The following is a 15,299-nucleotide window of genomic DNA, read 5'->3' as shown; positions in this document are numbered from 1 at the left end:
CGCAGCTGTGAATATCTGTTAGCATATTAGCATCATGTTGCTAGGGAAGTACCGAAGACAGAGGCGTTAAAACGGATCAGGTCCTCTTCCGTCAGTCAGTCAGTCAGACGGACGGAGAGCAGCAGAGAAGTGAAGTCCTCCACCTTGTCTCCTTTCACCATGGTGCATGTTGACACATCCTCCAGCAGGCCGTACCACCTGGTCATCTTCGGTGCCTCCGGCTTCACGGGCCAGTTCGTGGTGGAGGAGGTGGCCCGGACCGCATCCGAGGGTCCGAAGGGGAACCTGAAGTGGGCCGTGGCCGGCAGGAGCAAGCAGAAGCTGGAAAAAGTTGTGGAGCAGGCCGCCGGAGTCCTCGGTACGTTCCTGCTCAATGGGGTTGCATCAGGCGAAGGTTTTTAATGTGTGTTTTTAACTGAGATAACAGGCTGTGGGGATGTGGAGCCGGGGAACTGATCTGATTTCGGTAAGGAGATATTGCCTAACTAAAGATTATACATCACTCCACCTCAGAGCCCGCTGATAAGGTTCAACTAGACGTGACTTTGACCCTAAACTTTGGCTGAACTCCAACGCAAAAGCGAAGTTGCAGCAGAGAGTGTTGCAAACTTATTGGGGGCCCACCCAATGATGACATAAATTTACTAACAGCTAATATTCAAACAGATAAATCTGGAATAATCTGGAACTATACTGTTTGCTGGTAGTGTAAATGTAAAAGTATTTTTACAGCATGTTCTGTAAAAATGAACTTTTCATTTTTTAGAGTAGAAAATGGTAAATATTTCTCAATACTGTATATGAGTCATCCTGCAGAATAAGAGACGGTAGATTTTCAGATGATCATCTTTGTTTGAACGACACCTAACTGATTAATCCCACGATAGAAAGAATTATTTTTGATTGTTCACGTTTCAGTGATGAGTTATTAGTTTAATGGCAAAAGTTGATGGCAAGCATCAATCACCCAGAGTTCATCATAACATTTCCATGTGACAAACACAAAACAAAGCTGACTGATTACAAAAAGGAGTAGAACTATAAATCACTTGAATGAAAATAACATCCTGTGTGCCAGTAATTTTCCAGATTGATGGTTTGTATCCATGTGATACTCTAAACATGGAAACGTCTATCACCAGACCAAATCTAGGGAGCTATTCTGCTTTCGTAACTGTAATGTGGGTTTCCAGAGGATTAGAGAGTGATTCTGTGTCCTTTGTCCGCTCCTCTTCAGCCTGCCCTTCAGGGAGTGCACAACAGCTGATGGAACATACCCATTGACTGTACAGTCCCTATCAATGATGGCACAATCACAGGCTGGCAGATCAGTTTGTCCAGTCATTCAGTGAGCAATGAAGACAGCAAGTTTTGTTTTTGTAAAATAAACTCCAACAGTTACAGTTGTTTGTGCTTCTTTCCATTTTAGACCACTTACAATAGGTTATATCTGACCACATACATGGAAAAATATTCAAAAGCCTTATTGCAGACATTAAATCCAACACAAAACTTTTGTAATTGTATGTGTTTTTGGTATATATTTTCATGACACATTAATAATGGTAAAATTTACTGACAGAGCACCATCACAGTACAGTTTCACAAAAAATGCACACAAATATTATACCTTGTGTAATATAGACACATTTCCTTGGCTCATGCTAGGCCACCATATCACTGAACAATGTTAGTTCTGTTCATAATTTGACTTTTTATTGTTTTACCTCCTAACTACCCCCTAACTTTTGAGATCAGCTGTCGTCTATTGCCTAAATTATTCAAATACACAAAGAGGCTTTCAGCAGACATTTTCTAATGGGGGTTTAGCTGTTAAAGCTAAACAGCTGAATTCATTTATAGAAAGTTAACAGCTTTCTATCTTTGGTTAAGTAGTAATGGTGTATTTATAGTGAATTAATAGGTAAAGCTGCTGAGTGAACTGGCTATGAAATTAAATGCCGACATTGAACTTCAATATTTAATCATGAATCCTTTTAAGAATGTCAAATATGAACACTAATATCTCACAAATTTTATAGATTTAGATTTACTACAGCATATGTCCTTATAAGGTGTTTGTCCGTGTGTTTCAGGTAAACCAGAGCTGAGGACGGAGGTAGATATCATTGTGGCGGATGTAGGTGAGCCAGACTCCCTGGCTGCCATGTGCAAACAGGCTGTTATTGTTCTCAACTGTGTGGGGCCTGTAAGTAGAAAGATCCACTGGAAGCTTCTGCCAGCATTTGTTTTTCTGTAGAACTTGCTTCTTCGTATGACACAGATTAATTTGCCCTTACCTCGTTGACCTCTTTCTCTGGCATCGTTATAGCTCAACTTATCACCATCCTTCTCAGATTTGCTCGTCCTTTGTCATTCTCGCTCTCTCGCTTGCTCTCCCTCCCTCTCCCTCACTCACTCTCAGGCACACAGACAGAGTCGCCTTCATTTAGACAAAGAAGGCCACTGACTTACAGTACACAATATGTCACATTGTCTTTAAGTCCGAATGGAGAGGAGGTTTCAATCTGCATTATTCAGGTTCCTGTATTAAACCAAATCCCTGCACCACATCAGCCGCGACCAATAACACGCAGCAGAGTTAAAACAGGCTTTTGAGATCAAGCCATAAAGAGATCAACTATGTTATCTTTCTTTTTAGTTTCAGTGTTTTTGTGTTTGAAATACAAATGCATTCATCCTCTGTTTTCGTATCATTACTGTTGTGGGAACAGGATCTGGGCTCATAAACACACATGGACAACATGGGGTAAAATAAATAGCTGTATTGTTTGTGTTTTTGTGTGGCCTATAGTACAGATTTTATGGTGAGCCAGTGGTCAAAGCCTGCGTAGAGAATGGAGCTCACCACATTGACATCTGTGGAGAACCTCAGGTATGTATAACACTGTTTCTGTGCTGTAATGTTCGTGCAGGCACCAAACTCCACTGAAACAGGTTGATGCGTTTCATTTCATCATGGTTATAAATTAAGGAAGCACACCTTCTACTCTCGCCTTCCGCAAAGCAACACGTGTACTGTGTTTGTAGTGTTGTAGGTTTAACAGCATAGATAAATTGTGCTAGTCATCCTTTTCTTGTGGACCTTGTGTGGTTATTTCCCTGCAGAGAAATCAGTTTTGGGAAAGTTTTCTGTTCCAGAGGTCAAGTTAATTCTAACTGAGTTAATGTAATAGCATTAGCTTTTTGAACCTAGCTGCTTACTCTCATGTAGTTGATAACAAACCCCAGATGGGAGATTTCAATTGAGAATCCCACTTGAATAATTGTGTTACTAACGTTGCCTCTTTTATGAACAGCAATACCTGTCGTCATAAGTTAAATGTGCTTAAATGGCACGCAGCATTTCCATCTCCAAGACTCTGATGTTTATCTCCTTGTTACCATGGTGAATTGTGGTACTGGGGCTCCATTAATAGAGGCTTTTTGCACACATTTAGTTCGAAGGGAACATGCTCAACGTTGACTGAACAAACTGAGATCAGCTGTTGTGGACCCAGATCCCAGGGTTAGGTTCAGATGAATAGATGCCAGATGTCCAAACACTGGACTTTGCTGTTTGTGTTGGAATCAAATAGAAGACGTGCTGACTTTCATGCTGTTGCCTGTTGGACAAAATTAACTCTCACTTGGCTGCTTAACAGCAGTTTTCCTTCACTGTCAGACTCCCATGTAAGTGATGCTGATGGCGTGATTTGAGGATTTTGTGTTTTTTCAGACTGTCTTGGTTTCTAGAGACTCTTTGAAACTTCACAAACATTATCACTATTTTATTCTATCTGGAAAGAACCTGTCTAAGAAAGAAATCATGAAATTTCTATAATGTGGATGTATAATACATATTGTTGATTAGGAAACATTATTGATTAGAAAAAATAATTTAGTACAGGATAAAATAATCATTTGTTATTTAAAAGGCAAATAACAAATTTGGGTGTGGTGTCAACTGTGTACAGTTTCTGGAGGGCATGCAGTTGAACTACAGCGGCGAGGCAGCTGAGAATGGTGTGTATATCATTGGAAGCTGTGGCTTCGACTCCATCCCAGCTGACATGGGAGTCCTGTACACCAGGGACCAATTCAAGGGTAGGCACAGGCTCACCTGCTCAGATACACACACAGTGGTTCATCCAGTCTCTGTCCACTGTCATGAGTAAGTCATTCATTTGTCATCTTATTAGCTTCTGCGATATTATGGTGTGTGTGTGTTCATCTACAGGGACACTGACTGCAGTGGAGAGCTTCCTGACAGTCAGCTCAGGACCTGATGTATGTAATAATGTTTCCCATAACATCACACTGATTCCCATGGCACCTTTCTCAAAAGTATCAAATTTTTTTTCTCTCTTCCTTTTTGATGTGCTCCATTCTTTCTCCTGGTGTGTGTGCGTGTGTGCGCGTTGTTCTGGCTGCCTATATCAGGGCGGATGTATCCATGATGGCACGTGGCAGTCCGCCATCTACGGTTTTGCAGACGGCCACAAGCTCCAGAGCCTGAGGAGGAAGTTTAATCACAAGCCTCTTCCTACAGTTGGCTCTAAGCTTAAACGCCGGTAGGTGGATGATCATAGTGATTCCTTTTTGCTTTGTTTCTGAAGAAATCCAATCCTTGAGTTTTAATTAATTATATTTAAAACTACTTCACCAAATTAATAAAAAAAATAAAAAAAAAATACTGTCAGCTTTGAAATGTGTGTGTCATCACTGGAGACTGACACACCCCTCACTGTGAGTTTTTAAATAAACCTGTCAGTGCCCCCTGGTGGACAAACCTTGTAATACTAACACTGTTTCCAAATGACCTCGTAAAGAAAAACGCACTAAAGCTACAATTTCCAGTTTTAAAATACTACTGTTCCAGTGCTGCTTGTCGTTCCTCTCCCCCAGGATGTTCATCTGTGTATATGTGTGCATTTGTAGGGGAGCACTGTTCTTCAGTAACGAGATCCAGCAGTACACGGTACCATTCATGGGCTCTGATCCTTCTGTTGTAAAGAGAACTCAACGCTTCGTGGCAGAGGAACATCAGGCCACACCAGTCAGTTATTTCCTTCATATCTTCTTATCTCACACTTTCTTACGCACTGCTTACTCTTCTGCTAAACACTCAGAGGATAAAATAATGTGATATTGTACCCTAGGTTCAGTATGGAGCATATGCAGGAATTGGGGGCATCGGCAATATTATCAAGCTGATGTTTGCCGGTATGATGTTCTGGTTCTTAGTCAAGTTCCATTTTGGACGCAACCTGCTCATCAAGGTAAACAATACAATGACAAAATACAAATTACATTTCACAAGTGACTCTAACTGAATGCCTAATGTGTGGTGGAAAATATTTTGGTGTCTTCCTCAGCACCCAGAGTTCTTCTCCTTTGGAATGTTCTCTAAAGCTGGACCTTCCAGAAAGCAGGTGAAGTGTTGGCAGCACAGAAAATTAGCACAACACAAGTTCTGAGTTCAAATAGTCAAAGATCCTGAGAAGAAGATGCTCAGTTTTCTCATATGTGTGTTGTGTGAATTAGATGGAGGCTTCATCCTTCCAGTTTGCCTTCTATGGAGAGGGATACTCAGAGGGTCAGGACCCCACGCAGGGAAAACCTAACGCTAAGATCCGCGCAGTGGTTCAGGGGCCAGGTAACTGGGGATTAAATATTCTACGAAAACAAAGACACTTGGGTTTCCTCATTAAACAGCTTGACTTCAACCTGAATTCTTCAAAAAGCTACTTTAGAGTAAAACAAACATTAACCATGTTGCTTGAAGTGCTTTGTTCCTCCCCATGTTGGATAATGAAGCAAGTCACTAAGTCTGGCATGGTGAGACCTTGTTTCATGTGTTAAACGTTTGTATTTTATTAGAGTGTGGATACGTGGCCACGCCCATTGCCATGGTGCAGGCTGCTCTAACAATCCTCAACGAATCCTCAGCCATGCCCAAGAAGTGAGTTACACAAAAACATGTGTTAATTTGGTCTTTTCTGCTGTTTTATTTCAAGACTTTGAGCAAATGTAGCTGCAGCTTTAAGGTTACTTCCATTAATTCACTTGTGAAAATTCCTGAATTAGTGTAATTCCTTTGTTTCATTTCTAGGGGAGGAGTATACACTCCAGGAGCCGCTTTTGCAAAAACCACGTTGGTGGACCGCCTAAACAAACACGGCATCCAGTTCTCTGTCATCTAAGTTTTGTCCTGTCTCGGATTCTGAGCTAAAGGTGTTTTTTTTTTTTTTTGTTTGTTTGTTTGTTTGTTTGTTTGTTTGTTTTTTTTAAAGCACTTACTAATTTGCATAATAACAATTCAATGGTTTCCACCTTTTTGAAGAGAGCTTTATCTAGAAATGGAGCGTACTTTTAAATGAAGTTCAAACTTTCAGCATTTGTGCTTCATTTGTCAGAAACTTGCCAGTATCCTTGGGCTTGAATGTACCTTTAACTCCCTGCATGTCAAGCAAATGGCACAACTATGGCAATGTTTCCTAACCAAGCACAGAAAAAGGACAGGTATGTGTTAATGGGTTCGATATGGCTCTCTAATGACAAGATCATTGCAACTGAGGAAGGAATTCAGGCCATAATTTGGTTCCCTGCTTGTCTCTGAACAAAAGTTAAGGCTAAAATTCCCACTATACTACATTCACAGCAACTGGATTAAAAAGACACTCCACCGTTTCCCTTCATGCAAATCTCATGTTCCGTGTTCCAGAAGTGTTCAACTATCATTTGTATTTGTGTAAGAAAAGCAAACTACAATCTTTTAGTGTTGTCCTTGAAACATATCGTAGCTTAACGGATGCAAGGACATTCCTCTATATTTACATTTACATGTAGCTGTTGCTGGTTCAGTGCAGTGAAGCTTGTAATAGAGAATTACAGCTGTGCTGTGTGTGCACGTACATGCTCTTCTTGCCTGGCATGGCAAAACCTGATTGCTCAGTCTTTGATACATAGACTAGTAGTTGTTGCACTATCACTAAGCCTGCTGTTTTGCTGTTTGTTTTCGTAGCTGACTGTTGACGTTATTACACTTATTCATATGGTTGCTTTCAGCCTTGCTAGAAAATCCATTCAGTAGTAGCACCGAACAGCAGGAGCCACTCCGTGAAACTGAGCAGATTCTCTCCTCTGGTTCATTAACAAGTGTGTTAACTTTGCGTTGTTGCTGAATCTGAATGTTGTTTTTTTTTTTTATCATGGACTAGAATAAATGCACAAGCAAAAGTGCTCCCAGTCCACAGGCTGTTCATGTTTGAGCATTATGTGCATGTGACATGTTTTCTTTAGCTTTATATGGACCTCATCAATAAAACCAACTCTAATAGAAATGTCTAGAGTCTTTCTCACAGTAATGTGTATAATTCATTTCTAATCAAGTGGAGATTTTTAACAAATGGTTTTAGGATTTATTAATTTTAAATAAAAAACACGGTCATTTGAATTGTTAAGTATAGACATTTTACCTGAAACAATGAGATACTTTAGTTTACTTTCCACACAAGTTTAGTTTTGTCTTAGACCCTCATCTTAAAGCATCATCTTCTAACAGCTTAGAATTGAATCCAATATATTCCTTTGTTACTTCAAAGCAAGATTATAGGTATTACCAAGTCATGTCTGTAGAAAAAATCTAAAACATAACAGAAAAGAGTCTAAATGAAACAGTTGGTATATTAATACAATTCATTTATTCGTACAAATACATCCTGTACAAAACAAACTGCCAAACGTTCATGACTAAAATTCTGGGAACTGGAAATATCGTTTCCCCGAATAAAGAAGTTATTTTCCCAATTGGTGCCACTTTCCATCACAATCAACCTTTCTTTGTCACACTGTGTCTTGGTTCAGCAGCTGGTGAGAGTAGATGGCATCTTCATAGTGGTATTTCTCTGCTATGGCCAGGATAGAGTCATTGCACCTGATCCTACTCAGCACCTGCAGCACTTCAACCACAGCAGACCTGCAGTAGAGGAGGACAATGAATCAGGACTGTAGAATTAAAGTTGTCATGATGAAAATATATTCATCAAAATTGAAAAAAAAAAAATCTTGTTTTGTCATTTCCACACTTGTGAAGCCGCAGATGTCACATGAATAAACAAGTAGTTCTGTAAAATTGCTGGTGTCATCAAATGACCACAAACAAATATATCGCAGCATATATCTGTGAGAACAAACTCATGGAAATGTTCCCTTCAGTACACCTGACCTGCAACTTGTCACTGATATGGACCAACAGCAGTCTTGTAACCACATCCAGTGGAAATGCTAAGATCTTCCAATCTCATAAGAGGTAATTAAAATATAAGAAGCCGGAATTAACCTGGAGAAAGTTTCAAAAAACGTTCTTAGGTAACATGCTTTTATTACCTCGTGTTCGGCTCTTTAGGAGACTGTTGTTTGCAGATGTTATTCACTTTCTGAACAAGGTGGTTTTCAAAGTTTCGAAGCTGAGGCAAACAAATGTTCTCTCCTTTGAACCATGAGAGCGGTAGACTGTCTGCTATCTGAGGAGACAATAAAAAAAGAAGACAAGTATGAAAGACTGGAGAGGAAGAGACCATCAACATTAAAATCACCAAGACCAAGCGCTGCTGCATTAAAACACATCAATAATCAAATTAAAATTCAAAATACCTGTTTGCTGGTTACAACAGAATTGTTGAATTGAGTCTGACTGCACAAAGTAGTCATCAAATATCGATTCAGCAGTTTGTCCAACATTAGTTCCTTCAATACAGTCTCAGGAAGCAGCAAATCCCATTTCCCTATGTTCCCTAGTAGCTGAAATAAAACCAAAATAACTCGTCAGTAGCATAGCAGAATTTAGCACCCCACAAAAATGACAATATATGATGCACAAAACTTTTTTTTTTCTCCAAATTACTTTTATAGCTGTCCACAGTTGTTGTTCCCTGAAGAGTCTCTGAGGAGACAGTCTGTCATCTAGAAACCTGGACAGAAAAAAACAGCATCAGAACACGTCATTGTCTGATACACTGAGGTGAAGTCATACTTGCTTTCTAATGCATCAACTAAAAAAAAAAAAAAGGAAAAAACAAAGCAAAGCTGAAAGAGACACACTTTTTGGGGTACAGAGGGATGAAGACATCTTCATCTACACAGCTCCTCAGTCTCCTGACCACAGTCTCTATGAATGCCTGCACGGGATGTAAATAGATAGTTCTTTTTTTTATATATATATATAAAATAAAACAATGTAATATTGTTTTTTTATCTCACAAAAACAATATTAATCAATTAATTCAGAGTCTGCAACAAAAGTTGACACTGACCTTGACAGGTTTACTCTGCTCTCCTTCAAAGATGGAGTAATCATCCTTCAGTCTGTGACAGACCTCAGAGAGACAGACTGACTGTTGTTTGGACATAGGATCCCACACCAGCTCTGCAAATGCTGAGCAACAGCGCAAAAGACATGCAAATTTTGATGCTTCAGTATGACACACGTAGTAAAACAAGCCGGAGAGTTGAGGAGCGTTTTGGCCTATTTAATAGTGCATGAATAGCAATCATGGTAAACGTGTTCTGTTTTTTTCTCGTGTACATGTAAAAGTTAATGCTAAAATTAACTACTAACGGGTTCATTTATAATTCTTCTAATTTTTCCAAGATACTAGTTCTGTTATCACTGCTGCTGTAATAGACCTTCAATGTTATCTCTGCTCTCTTGTTAGTTTGCATTTAGTATCCAGGTAGAATATACTGGATATGTTTATTTCTGTAAAGTGTGTTACCAGTTATTTTGGGTAGGACGGTCCTTTCTATGATATTGGACAGCGTCTGTCTGTCTGTGTGCTCAAGCTCCTCGTGTCCATGACCGTGACAAAAGGTCTCCACATCTGAGAACCATGGGAGGTTTTCAAAGTCCCCACTGGCACCCTGAGACAAACATTACATTAAACACAAGGTTGTATACTGTGTAATTCCAGCTGTGTGAGCGTATAACGAAGCTTGAGTGTTTATGTGGCCAAATGTTTAATCACCTTCAGTGGGTTCCATGGCAGCAGCTGATGTCTAATGATGGGGCTCAATAATTTGGGCAGACACAAAGCGATGTAGGCACCGTGGTAAGAGTCAGAGTAAGATCGTCTCCATTCTTCAAAGCGAAACAGGATCTTCTTAACGTTGTGGAAGTCGTCATGGACATCAGAAAACACTGCTTGGGACTTCAGGAGAACATCAGCTGGTAACAGAGCAGAGAGGAGGCGGAAGAATGAGACGAAACAGCAAGTGGACCACCAGGACATGACATGAGTTTTTTCTGATTTCTCCTCTTTAAGTTTTGCTTTTTATAGAAAGTGGAAATAGAAGAGAAACTTGCAATACGTAGTGCTCAGACATATTTTATAGCCTGGCAGCATTTAACTGTATAATGTTTTTTACTATTATTATTATTATTATTCCAAATAAAACGTATATGAGCGGAACCATTTTAATTCCCCGTACCCATCTTCTTCTGCAGCTGCTCTTCCTCTTCTGCTGAAGGTTGTGTATCTTCAGGAATATCAAAGTCTTCCTCAGCTTTAGCAGCAGTGGATACCACACTGTAACATAAGACAAACATATGAAAATCTAATCTTTACAGCACAGTTGAGTATCTATTTTTAATTATATTTAATAGCTTGGCAAAATATTTGTATAGAATTGCACTCAATCTAAACTGTTCAGAGTTTCTCATTTCCAGTATTTCACATTGAAAGAAATTTTATCTTGGAAAAAATATTATACTCACCCCTGTGTTTCTTTTCCATTGGCAGAAAGTCTGCCCTGCTCATCTGTGTTATCTAAAAGAATGAGATGAAAATTATTCCTTCTTTCTTACATCATTTCCACCAGATACTTTCTTTAGCCTAAAATGTTGTCCCATAAAACAGTGTCAGGAAAGGAGCAAAACTATTTTTCATCTTTTTGGCACTAAATTGATGAAATGTTATCACTTTAAGAACACCTACACTCAGCAGCTTTCAAGAAGCAAACATGCTTTCTGACCAGAATAACAAGAAACACACAGGAAACTCACAGCTGAGCTGCTGCAGGGAGTCAGCCTGCTCTTTGACCTTCTGTCTTCTCTGAGCCAACAGTGCCTCTGACTGCTCAGACAGCAGTGTGTGAAGCTCCAGTTCCAAAGAATTGATTTCGACAACCTACACAAAAATAACACGATTAAATTTCCAAAGAGGAAAATGATCAGCCATTGGTGTGTCACTGTCTCTCTCTCCACTCTAACCATTAACAACACAGGCTACAAGAAAAATAAATGTCAAGAAAAATCACTTAATTAACTTTTAGAATTGTATTTATTTACATATGATTAATAAGTTAACAGTTGTGATAATTTCTGACCTTCTCCTGCAGACACTCCACCAGGTTGTGGACATAAAGGGTCATGGAACGGTAAAACTTCAGCTGATTCTCAGAGGAACTTTCCTCTAGACACTCCACTGAGGTTTTAGCGCTCTCGACATCCCCTTCCATCCTCCTCAGCTCTGCCTGTCGTGCTCTGTGCACCTCCTTAAGGGATTCCAGTCTAAAGGGGGAGTTAAAAAAAAAAAAAAAAGAATCAGAAAGGTTTACATGATTCCCTTTCCACTCCCTGAAGAATACAGTAGGAAATAATGTCAGAAAATACCTCAGATCAACAATAATTTTATTAATAATAATTCAATTTGCTACAGTGTGATATGAATGCAGATTTCACTTGAATAAACTTACTTTCCAGTGATCCTGCTCTTCACCATTGAAACACTGACGGGAGGAAAGGTCTTTGGGATTCTAGCCCCTGCTGATCTCTTCTTTTGTCTTCGTCTGCTACTGCTGAAACTGCTGGATTCACTGCCAGATGGACTCTGAGGAAAAAAAAGAGGATGAAAGAAGTCAAAGCTGCAGAACAGAGGGCAGCTGCACTGGCAGAAGGCTTGAGTCTTCAGAAAGTAGAATTTAAGTATTCAGTCATACACACAGTTCTAGAATATATGGGACACTAGAGAGACATGGAAAGCTTCTGACAAAGGAAAAGAAAAAATAATCACTCAATAGAAAAGGGAAAGCTTAGAGAAAAAGAAAGAATTTGGAAAAAATGTACAAAGGAAAACAGAAAAGGTAAAAGAGAAAGAACAAGTATCTGCTCTTACCTGTTCTCCTGGTCGTTTAATGACTCCCTTGCCGATTTGTGTCTCCTCCCAAAGTTCCTGTTCTTCCCAATCAGTCTCTGAAAGACTGCCATCACTTCCTCCTTGACAAAAAAAAATATAAAAACACAATAGTCTTCATATTAAAAAGCCAAATTATTTTGGCATAATTTTTTACTCTGCAAATAACAGATTTTTGTAGATTAATCCTGCCGCTGTTTTTGAACAGATTTACTAATTCACATGGTCATAAAACAAGTTCACAAAATTATTTCACGTTATTCGAGATATCACAAATCAATAATTTATGACCAATAATGTACTTCTCAAAAACTGGCAGCTGCTCAAAATACAATTTTAAATAAATAAATAACATCCAATAAAATTCTACTTTCTTGCCCTCTCTTTAACCCATCTCTGCTGTCTCCTACCAAGTTTCTCTGCAATTCTTTCTCTTATGCTCTTCAATCGAGGGGCAAACTCGATTCTTCTCTCATGGTCATCTGGGTCATCGTCATCTTCAACCCTGTCTTCTTCACCATCCCTGCTGTGGTGATCAGGGGTACTACCAGCAGAGCTCTGGTCAGCTCTATCCAGGGAAATGAATTCTTTCCGGGCTCGAGCGGCACGACGCTGCCTCCTGGCTGCTTGAATCTCTTCAGCATTAGGGATGACTGCTGCAGACATATTAACAGACGTAAAAAATGAAGGAACATGCATGCAGACAAACACTGTGGCAAGGAGTCCTTGGTGCAAAACTGTGATGTCCAACACATTTATTTTTTGTTTGCTTTCTTTAAAACAATTAAAACAATTTAAATCACTCAAATACACAGTAGTTCTCTGCAGCTCACAAAAACATACCTGGTGTGATAGTCGAGCGGCTGGAGCATGAGGCTGAGCTCGCTGACGGAGACAGAGCGCCACTTTCATCACTTTCATCGCCTTCACTATTGCCATTGTCATCATCATTGTCATCAATGTGATCCAGACTATGTGGTGAAGGCTGACTGTCATAATCTTGCCTCGGAGAACCAGATGGTGGGACACCTACACCAGCAGGGGCTGGGAGAAAGGAGAGAGAGCAGCCTTTTAATGTTTGCATGCATTATCACATTATTATCTGGATACTTACTGAAGTGAGATAATCAAAGGATCATCATGTAGAAAAAGGATAATCTATAAAACATTATAATCAGCCAACAGTCATGCAGACATGTCAACTGTGGGAGCTGACAATACAACATTTTCGATGAATGAGTTTTGTGTCAGCAGTGCAATTTTTTAAAACATTCCTGTCCTACAAAGAATTTGCTAAGGCTTTTTAGCATTGATTTCATTTGTCCATAAATAAGTCAAATGAAATTACGTTACATCCTATTGTATTTTCATCTGAATACCTGTGCTGTCTGTCCGTGTAACGCTACATTGATCATGCTGATGAAAGGGTCATCTGAGATTTTATTATAATTCATTCATGCACCTACCTGTGCTGTGGATGGTCTTGGCAGGTGAGGCTTCCTTCCTCCTGACCTGGAACAGCACAGCTTTATCTGAGCACTTCTTCAGTTTAAATGTCGGTTCTTCAGCTGAGAAAAGAAGTACAAAAGCAAAGATCCACGATGAAAAAAATTACTAAATATTTCTATTAAGTTATAGTCTCATCCTGGAACAATATTCCCTACACAGGTTGTCTGTGTCAGATATTCAGTGTTCAGCTCACCTTTGATAGAGGGCCCCACACCAGGAGAGAAAGTAGGTCCAAAATGTGCTTTTTATGTATCAACTTTGGACTTTGGTGAACAACCTTTGTAACTCCTGGACTTAGTGTTCACACAAAAATATAACCGAAAATAAAGTCCTCACATCTAACTAGCATTATAACAACATTACCCTTGTTGACAAACTCCAAAAACTGTTTAAGGTGAACTGCAATTCACAGACGTCTGTCGTTAAGCAAACGTTTTTCCACCTTTGACTTCAAAACTTGACATTCACCCGTACACACCTTCTTTGTCGTCAGAGAAGCTGAGGACAGTAGTTGTTTTGTCTTTCCCCCTCGTTTCTCTCTCGGTTGTCACTGCCACTTTCTCCCCGGACGCTCCGTCGTCTCTGTCCGGCTTTCTGGAGCTACAGGAGATACCGCGGCCCGGACCCGCTTTGGGCTGTTTATTGACCACCGCCGGAGCTTTCTCCGTGTCCCCTCCATCTCCGCTGCTTCTCTGCCCGTCCTCGTCTTCACTTGAGCTCCGTTTTCTCTGCCGAAAAGTCCTCCGGGGCTTTTTGTTGAACATTTCGCTCCCAGCTCTGTTGAGCCAGTTAACTAAAAGTAGAGCGGAGTACGTCACGTCGGAAATTGTCGCAAAGAGTAGCGTAAAGCTACCGCGATGCACCATGGGTGATGTAGTGAGCGTGTCAGAAACGACAAAACTGTTTTTAAGTCGTTTTTTAAAAACACCACTACCAACCAAAATTTATATATAACCTTAAACTGTAATATGGACCCTTTTTTATTTTTTGTAGTTTTTTTTTCTTTTTTTTTTTTGTTTAGCCACACAGGCCTTTTTTATCGTGACCTTCTGGTCTAATATGCAGATCCTCATGTTTGGATAAATTAATAATGTATGATCGCTGCTTCTGGACAATATCTGTGGTAAAGCCTGAACATTAAGTGAGCTTATGAACATGACTACATGCGCCCGCATCGAAATGTGACAACGCTTGGCGGTCGGCTGAAGTTAAATGCAGTTTATTATTTTTGTTGTTGGGTTTAGTTGAGTTTAGTTTGAACCGTCATCTTTCCCCCGCCGGCTCTCCCAGCGGTCGGACTTTTATTTCCCCGGTCCCTCTCCTCCCACTCGGCGGCCGCTCAGACGTTAACAGCCTCCCATCACTCGTCGTCAGCCATGTTGTTGGTGTGACACACCGAGCTGTCAGCAACAGGTCCTCGGACTGTTAGCGCCGCTAAACTTCAACATTTCAGCGAAAGTCGCAGCTGGTTTCGGGCGGTTAACCTCTCCGGTGTGTCCGGGGAAGCTCCCAGAAGTGGCGGCTGATAACTTGGGAGCCCTCCGCAGCTCGGAAGTGGACGTTTTCTGGGTCTTGGTGAGAGAGGTAGGCGACAGA

The 15,299-nt window shown here is 40.2% G+C and overlaps 3 protein-coding genes across 4 annotated transcripts in view; 2 read left to right on the top strand and 1 right to left on the bottom strand.

Annotated features, from left to right (window-relative positions):
* The first annotated feature begins 159 nt into the window (after window positions 1-159).
* LOC115040980 (saccharopine dehydrogenase-like oxidoreductase) lies at window positions 160-7,325 on the top strand. The gene is made up of 12 exons (XM_029498193.1): window positions 160-358; window positions 2,097-2,209; window positions 2,816-2,896; window positions 3,978-4,107; window positions 4,241-4,290; window positions 4,444-4,574; window positions 4,942-5,059; window positions 5,163-5,282; window positions 5,379-5,435; window positions 5,548-5,659; window positions 5,884-5,965; window positions 6,116-7,325. Exons 1-12 carry the CDS (start codon window positions 160-162, stop codon window positions 6,204-6,206), a joined length of 1,284 nt encoding a protein of 427 aa, XP_029354053.1. The 3' UTR covers window positions 6,207-7,325.
* Window positions 7,326-7,561: 236 nt separating this feature from the next.
* On the bottom strand, window positions 7,562-14,915 carry gcfc2 (GC-rich sequence DNA-binding factor 2). Of its 2 annotated transcripts, none has more exons than XM_029497449.1 (18): window positions 14,182-14,915; window positions 13,661-13,762; window positions 13,038-13,238; window positions 12,605-12,847; window positions 12,177-12,277; window positions 11,758-11,891; window positions 11,389-11,572; window positions 11,066-11,189; window positions 10,778-10,829; window positions 10,492-10,589; window positions 10,029-10,228; window positions 9,780-9,924; window positions 9,318-9,439; window positions 9,106-9,182; window positions 8,909-8,975; window positions 8,659-8,805; window positions 8,392-8,528; window positions 7,562-7,981 (listed from the first exon to the last, which is right to left on the bottom strand). In XM_029497449.1, exons 1-18 carry the CDS (start codon window positions 14,567-14,569, stop codon window positions 7,849-7,851), a joined length of 2,655 nt encoding a protein of 884 aa, XP_029353309.1. In that variant the 5' UTR covers window positions 14,570-14,915; the 3' UTR covers window positions 7,562-7,848. The 2 variants fall into 2 exon arrangements, with proteins under 2 accessions (XP_029353309.1, XP_029353308.1); XM_029497448.1 differs by having other exon boundaries at window positions 7,563-7,981; window positions 12,605-12,850; window positions 14,182-14,913.
* The window catches only part of itsn2b (intersectin 2b), a 28,094-nt gene continuing 27,692 nt past the window's right edge, over window positions 14,898-15,299 (top strand). Inside the window, exon 1 of the mRNA XM_029497447.1 lies at window positions 14,898-15,287. The gene's annotated coding sequence lies outside the window, so the exon portion shown is untranslated. The remainder of the gene's footprint in view (window positions 15,288-15,299) is intronic.

Source organism: Echeneis naucrates, chromosome 3, assembly GCF_900963305.1.
Source record: "Echeneis naucrates chromosome 3, fEcheNa1.1, whole genome shotgun sequence".
Taxonomy (NCBI): domain Eukaryota; kingdom Metazoa; phylum Chordata; class Actinopteri; order Carangiformes; family Echeneidae; genus Echeneis; species Echeneis naucrates.
Note: the sequence above shows the minus strand (reverse complement) of the source record. Positions and strands in the feature narration are given on the sequence as shown.